Here is a 7,500-nt window from a genome sequence, read left to right as displayed (position 1 = left end):
CGCAACCTCGCACACATGAGGGGGGAGGGGGTTGTTATTCCATGTGTGGCGAGGTGGCGATGGGAACAAATAAAGACAGACACTATGAACTATGTACATGTGTATATATATATATATATATATATATATATATATATATATATATATATATATATATATATGTATATATATATATATATATATATATATTTTTTTTTTTTTAATTTTTTTTTTTAATTTTTTTTTTTTTAATTTTCCAAAAGAAGGAACAGAGAAGAAGGCCAGGTGAGGATATTTCCTCAAAGGCCCAGTCCTCTGTTCTTAACGCTACCTCGCTGTCGCGGGAAATGGCGGATAGTATGAAAAAAAAAAAAAAAAAAAAATATATATATATGTCTGTGTGTGTAAATATATGTGTACATTGAGATGTATAGGTATGTATATTTGCGTGTGTGGACGTGTATGTATATACATGTGTATGTGGGCGGGTTGGGCCATTCTTTCGTCTGTTTCCTTGCGCTACCTCGCTAACGCGGGAGACAGCGACAAAGCAAAATAGATAAATAATATATAGAACCCACCAAAATTCGGGTGCTAGATTCTTGCCCGTGCAGATCTCTGTGTGTGGTTGACAGGCGACCACTTTAACTGGCGATTAGCCTCGTGTCTGCCCCCCCCCCCCCAACTCTGGGGTGGGGTTTGTATCACTTCACATCAATTACCAGGGAGGAAATGGCCCGTAATCCTGTATTAGGGGGACGGCCCCAACTGCGTGCGGGAGTTCAACCCTGGGATGGGTTTGGTTGAGCTGATCGCCAGGTGTAGCCACACACACACACACACACACACACACACACACACACACACACACACACACACCGTGGGGTCGTATTCAAGCCATTACGCCCATCACTCAGACTCACATTAGCTCATTAAAACGATCCAGATTATCATTATTTTTTCGCTAAGGAAAACGGGACGGGGTTGCACTACTGAACTGAAAAAAAAAAAGAAGAAACATGAGATAGTTAAATGAAGGGAAAAAAGGGACTGGATTTAGACACCTCAGATGTTTACTTTCAGTTTTGACTAAATAATTTGGGTTTCTTTGGAGTTTAGGGGGAAAAAAAGATAGCTTTTAAAAGCATTTTTGCCGTCCACCAAATATTTAATTCCTGTGTACAGTGTTGTCCAAAAGTCTGGACACACACATACACACACACACACACACACACACACACACACACACACACACACACACACACACACCTACACAAAGTACGAATGATCAATTGAGCGCAATTCATCATGGCAGTTAGTCGACCTTAACAACCCTGTACTAACGACCCATTAGCCTCGAGAGACTTATAATTCCCCCCCCCTCGCCCCCCCCCTCTCGCCCACGCCCCCCCCTCTACCCCGTCCATGCACAGGGGGGGGGGGGGTCGCTCAGCAGCGAGCATGATTGTGGGACAATATCGTGACGCAGTCAGACAATATCATGACGCAGTCAGACAATATCATGACGCAGTCAGACAATATCATGACGCAGTCAGACAATATCGTGACGCAGTCAGACAATATCGTGACGCACAGGCAATATCGTGACGCAGTCAGACAATATCGTGACGCAGTCAGACAATATCGTGACGCAGTCAGACAATATCGTGACGCAGTCAGACAATATCGTGACGCAGTCAGACAATATCGTGACGCAGTCAGGCGTTCGCTCGGTGATCCACTGCTCCGTCAGAGAACGGAGAGACGAGCGTTCGATGAAATGACACGGTTCCAGGTGATTGAACAACCCCCCCCCCCACTCCCTCCTCCTCCTCCCTAGTTAAGGGTCGTCAATCCCTGTAACCCACCTTGGAGGCCATTCAGAACCGACCTCGTTGGACATGAATCACCTATCGCCCCTCTTCTTTGTCTCCAGACATCACCTTTTCCTCCCCACCTCCTTTTTGCCTCCAGGAATCACCTTTTCCTCCCCAAATCACCTTTTCCTCCCCACCTCTTGCCGCCAGAAATCACCTTTTTGTGTCCAGAGATCACCTTTCTTCCTCCTTTTTTCCTCCAGAAATCACCTTTCTTCCTCCTTTTTGCCTCCAGAAATCACCTTTCTTCCTCCTTTTTTCCTCCCCAAATCACCTTTCTTCCTCCTTTTTGCCTCCAGAAATCACCTTTCTTCCTCCTTTTTGCCTCCAGAAATCACCTTTCTTCCTCCTTTTTGCGTCCAGAAATCACCTTTCTTCCTCCCCACCACCAGCTCTTTTTGCCTCCAGCATTGTGCATAGCTCCTGTGTAACAGGGGATGGGATGTCTTCCCCGCCTCCTCCTCCTGTGGTCACTCGCGGTCCCAACGCTCGATGGCAGAATGGGTAGTTTATTCATGTCCAGGTGAGGCAGACAACCTGGACCCATCATGATCCATCTGTCTGTTACGCGATGCAGGAACGCTGTCTCCCTTGTTTCCTGGCGAGGCTGGGCGACGACATCATCCCATCCCCCCCCGCTCACCAAGATCACAACACACGACGACCTCCCCTGACGACCCTCCTTGACGACCCTCCAAGATAACAACACACGACGACCTCCCCTGACGACCCTCCTTGACGACCCCCCAAGATAACAACGCACGACGACCCCCCAAGATAACAACGCACGACGACCCCCCAAGATAACAACATACGACGACCCCACCATCCCCCCTGACGACCCTCCTTGACGACCCTCCAAGATAACAACACACGACGACCCCACCATCCCCCCTGACGACCCTCCTTGACGACCCTCCAAGATAACAACACACGACGACCCCACCACCCCCCCTGACGACCCTCCTTGACCCCCCCAAGATAACAACACACGACGACCCCCCAAGATAACAACACACGACAACCCCCCCAGCCACCCCCCTGACGACCCTTGACCCCCCCCCTCCTGACCCTTTTTTTTTATCTGAGAAATGAAATTGATAAAGCGACATTATGTTCGCTTCATTAACTCTAGGGAATGTGAAACCCCGGCCAAGCTTCAGTGGGTTTTGGAAACCCCGGTTTTGGGCTTGCTTCAGTGGGTTCGAAACCCGGGCTTGCTTCAGTGGGTTTGGAAACCCCGGGGCTTGCTTCACTGGGTTCGAAACCCGGCCAAGCTTCAGTGGGTTTGGAAACCCCGGTTTTGGGCTTGCTTCAGTAGGTTTGGAAACCCCGGTTTTGGGCTTGCTTCAGTGGGTTTTGGAAACCCCGGGGCTTGCTTCAGTGGGTTTTGGAAACCCCGGGGCTAGCTTCAGTGGGTTCGAAACCCGAGCTTTGCTTCAGTGGGTTTGGGAACCCCGGTTTTGGGCTTGCTTCAGTGGGTTTGGAAACCCCGGTTTTGGGCTTGCTTCAGTGGGTTTTGGAAACCCCGGGGCTTGCTTCAGTGGGTTTTGGAAACCCCGGGGCTTGCTTCAGTGGGTTTTGGAAACCCCGGGGCTTGCTTCAGTGGGTTTTGGAAACCCCGGGGCTTGCTTCAGTGGGTTTGGAAACCCGGGGCTTGCTTCACTGGGTTCGAAACCCGGGCTTTGCTTCAGTGGGTTCGAAACCCGGGCTTTGCTTCAGTGGGTTGATGGATGAATGACGGAGGATATTACGAGACCGGAACCTTCAGGGTCGGGGGGGGGGGGGGGGGGGAAGTGCCCAGGTCAAAAGTGATGCTCGAAGTAGCGTGGAAAAGTATAGGATATATTTACTTAAGAGTTTGAAAATGTATATACTTGTGATAAGGCTTCGGGAAATAGTAGACGAAAATGTATATACTTGTGATAAGACTTCGGGAAATAGTAGACGAAAATGTATATACTTGTGATAAGGCTTCGGGAAGTAGTAGACGAAAATGTATATACTTGTGATAAGGCTTCGGGAAATAGTAGACGAAAATGTATATACTTGTGATAAGGCTTCGGGGAAGTAGTAGACGAAGATGTATATACTTGTGATAAGACTTCGGGAAATAGTAGACGAAGATGTATATACTTGTGATAAGACTTCGGGAAATAGTAGACGAAGATGTATATACTTGTGATAAGGCTTCGGGAAATAGTAGACGTGCGATAAGACTTTGAAAAATAATTACGGCGGTACGACCCTTGAGCACGATGGTACGACCCTTGAGCACGACGGTACGACACCTTGAGCACGACGGTACGACACCTTGAGCACGACGGTACGACACTTTGAGTACGACGGTACGACCCTTGAGCACGACGGTACGACCCTTGAGCACGACGGTACGACACCTTGAGCACGACGGTACGACGCCTTGAGCACGACGGTATGACCCTTGAGCACGACGGTACGACACCTTGAACACGACGGTACGACACCTTGAACACGACGGTACGACCCTTGAGCACGACGGTACGACACCTTGAGTACGACGGTACGACCCTTGAGCACGACGGTACGACCCCTGAGCACGACGGTACGACCCTTGAGTACGACGGTACGACCCTTGAGCACGACGGTACGACCCTGGGAGGATATTGGTTCATCGCTTGTCGATGAATGGTCTCTGTAAGGTACTGTAAAGGTCTGTTCATCGCGATGGAGGAAGACCAGCGTATATATGTGACACGTAGGGTATAAAGATGGGTTCGGGCCATCTCTTCAATAACTCGTACGTCCTTCACCAAGATGTGATAATGGTATTTATATATATTTATCGTTGTAGGTGCACAGTTATCACTCGTGTGTGAGTCACTGTGATAAATTGCGTTATTGATGCGTATTAAGGAGGCGTTAATTGATTTACTCAGAGGTCGTTGCTCACATGAATATTCTTACCTGCCCAAATATTCATCCTTGTTGACCCCCCACCCCAATATTCATCCTAATTAACCCCCTAATATTCATCCTTATTAACCCCCACCCCAATATTCATCCTAATTAACCCCCCACCCCAATATTCATTCTTGTTAACCCCCCACCCCAATATTCATCCTTATTAACCCCCTAATATTCATCCTTATTAACCCCCCACCCCAATATTCATCCTTATTAACCCCCCACCCCAATATTCATCCTTGTTGACCCCCCACCCCAATATTCATCCTCATTAACCCCCTAATATTCATCGTAATTATCCCCCCACCCCAATATTCATCGTAATTATCCCCCCACCCCAATATTCATCGTAATTATCCCCCCACCCCAATATTCATCGTAATTATCCCCCCACCCCAATATTCATCGTAATTATCCCCCACCCCAATATTCATCGTAATTATCCCCCCACCCCAATATTCATCGTAATTATCCCCCCACCCCAATATTCAAGGTTGAGTCTTCGTATCCTTGGTTATGAACCTAACCTAACCACTGTGTCCGCCCCCTCCCTCCCCGCGCCACACGAGACTTTTGATGTGTCTGGCATATTGCCCACGGCTCCTTCCTGTAGACACCAAGGCCCCGGGGCCTGGCCACACCTGCAACACCAGAGGCGAAGAAAACTGCCAAGAGAAATGGGGAATTTATGAGTGTTTATGGAGACGGGAAACCCTGTGTTTTTCCTCCACTCCTCGTCCTCCTCCCGTGCCTCTTCCTCGACCTCCTCCCGTGTCTCTTCCTCGTCCTCCTCCCGTGCCTCTTCCTCCTCTTCCTCGTCCTCCTCCTGTGCCTCTTCCTCCTCTTCCTCGTCCTCCTCCCGTGTCTCTTCCTCGTCCTCCTCCCGTGCCTCTTCCTCCTCTTCCTCGTCCTCCTCTCGTGTCTCTTCCTCCTCTTCCTCGTCCTCCTCTCGTGTCTCTTCCTCCTCCTCGTCCTCCTCCCGTGTCTCCTCGTCCTCCTCGTCCTCCTCTCGTGTCTCTTCCTCCTCCTCGTCCTCCTCTCGTGTCTCTTCCTCTTCCTCGTCCTCCTCCCGTGTCTCTTCCTCCTCCCGTGTCTCCTCGTCCTCTTCGTCCTCTTCCCGTGTCTCCTCTTCCTCCTCCCTCGTCCTCTTCCCGTGTCTCCTCTTCCTCCTCCTCGTCCTCCTCCCGTGTCTCTTCCTCCCGCCGCCGCCGGTGCGCGGGGAGAGAGAGTACGTGACCTCGGCAGATCGCGCGAGATCTGGCCCTCGCCCCAGCTGGGACCCTATATAGGCCACTGGGGGAGTGACTCGCCAAATAGCTGTGTCTCCATGACTGTGTGGCCCACACGAGACGAACACCTAGGGCGACAACATGATGGCGTCGTGTGGTATACCAGTATATCACACCTATATATACATATATGACCTGGTATAGTAAAGATTGCGTCGTGTGTTATACCAGTATATCACACCTATATACGTATATGGGCTGGTATAGTAAAGATTGCGTCGTGTGGTATACCAGTATATCACATCTATACACGTATATGGGCTGGTATAGTAAAGACTGCGTCGCGTTTATACCAGTATATCACACCTATATATACCTATATGGGCTGGTATAGTAAAGATTGCGTCGTGTGTTATACCAGTATATCACACCTATATACGTGTATGGTCTGGTATAGTAAAGATTGCGTCATGTGTGGTATACCAGTATATCACACATATATACGTGTATGGTCTGGTATAGTAAAGATTGCGTTGCGTGTTATACCAGTATATCACACCTATATACGTATATGGTCTGGTATAGTAAAGATTGCGTCGTGTGTGGTATACCAGTATATCACACATATATACGTGTATGTTCTGGTATAGTAAAGACTGCGTCGCGTGTTATACCAGTATATCACACCTATATATACGTATATTGTCTGGTATAGTAAAGATTGCGTCGTGTGTGGTATACCAGTATATCACACATATATACGTGTATGTTCTGGTATAGTAAAGATTGCGTCGCGTGTTATACCAGTATATCAGACCTATATATACGTATATTGTCTGGTATAGTGTATGCTGATATAGCCAGGTGTTGGCTTCATCTATAAGGCTTTTTGGCCATCTGGACACCTGTTACATGGCAGTTTACATAAACATACATGTTCTAAAAACTTTTCTGTTTTTTAGATATGAGATTAAAAAAAGAAAGACACAATACTTGCTATATATTTGTATTTGTATATAAATACATACCAAGTATTGTGTCTAGATTAATATCGTTTTTAATCTTATATTTAAAAAAAAAAGAATAAAAGATTATTGAAGACACAATACTTGCTATATATATATATATATATATATATATATATATATATATATATATATATATATATATTTTTTTTTTTTTTTTTTGGGGGGGGGGGGAGCAGATGTTGCCTGAAGGGGGGGGGGTGTTAAAAGACATGCCATTTGATGCATACATCTTTGACGATCATAGAAATGCATACATCGCTGTGTTATACCCGGTGGTGGGGTGTGGGGTGTTGTGGTGGGGGTGTGGGGTGTTGTGGTGGGGGTGTGGGGTGTTGTGGTGGGGTTGTGGGGTGTTGTGGTGGGGTTGTGGGGTGTTGTGGTGGGGTTGTGGGGTGTTGTGGTGGGGTTGTGGGTGTTGTGGTGGGGTGTGGGGTGTTGTGG

General features: G+C 47.8%; 1 protein-coding gene across 1 annotated transcript in view; it reads left to right on the top strand.

Annotated features, from left to right (window-relative positions):
* LOC139762798 (uncharacterized) overlaps positions 1-7,500 on the top strand; it is a 199,554-nt gene that overhangs the window by 176,518 nt on the left and 15,536 nt on the right. The window contains exon 5 of the mRNA XM_071687953.1: positions 2,992-3,525. Coding sequence (XP_071544054.1) covers positions 2,992-3,525 — 534 coding nt within the window. The remainder of the gene's footprint in view (positions 1-2,991; positions 3,526-7,500) is intronic.

This window comes from Panulirus ornatus, chromosome 44 (assembly GCF_036320965.1).
Source record: "Panulirus ornatus isolate Po-2019 chromosome 44, ASM3632096v1, whole genome shotgun sequence".
Classification (NCBI taxonomy): Eukaryota; Metazoa; Arthropoda; class Malacostraca; order Decapoda; family Palinuridae; genus Panulirus; species Panulirus ornatus.
The sequence above is the reverse complement of the archived record's forward strand: the minus strand, read 5'-3'. Positions and strand labels throughout refer to the sequence as shown.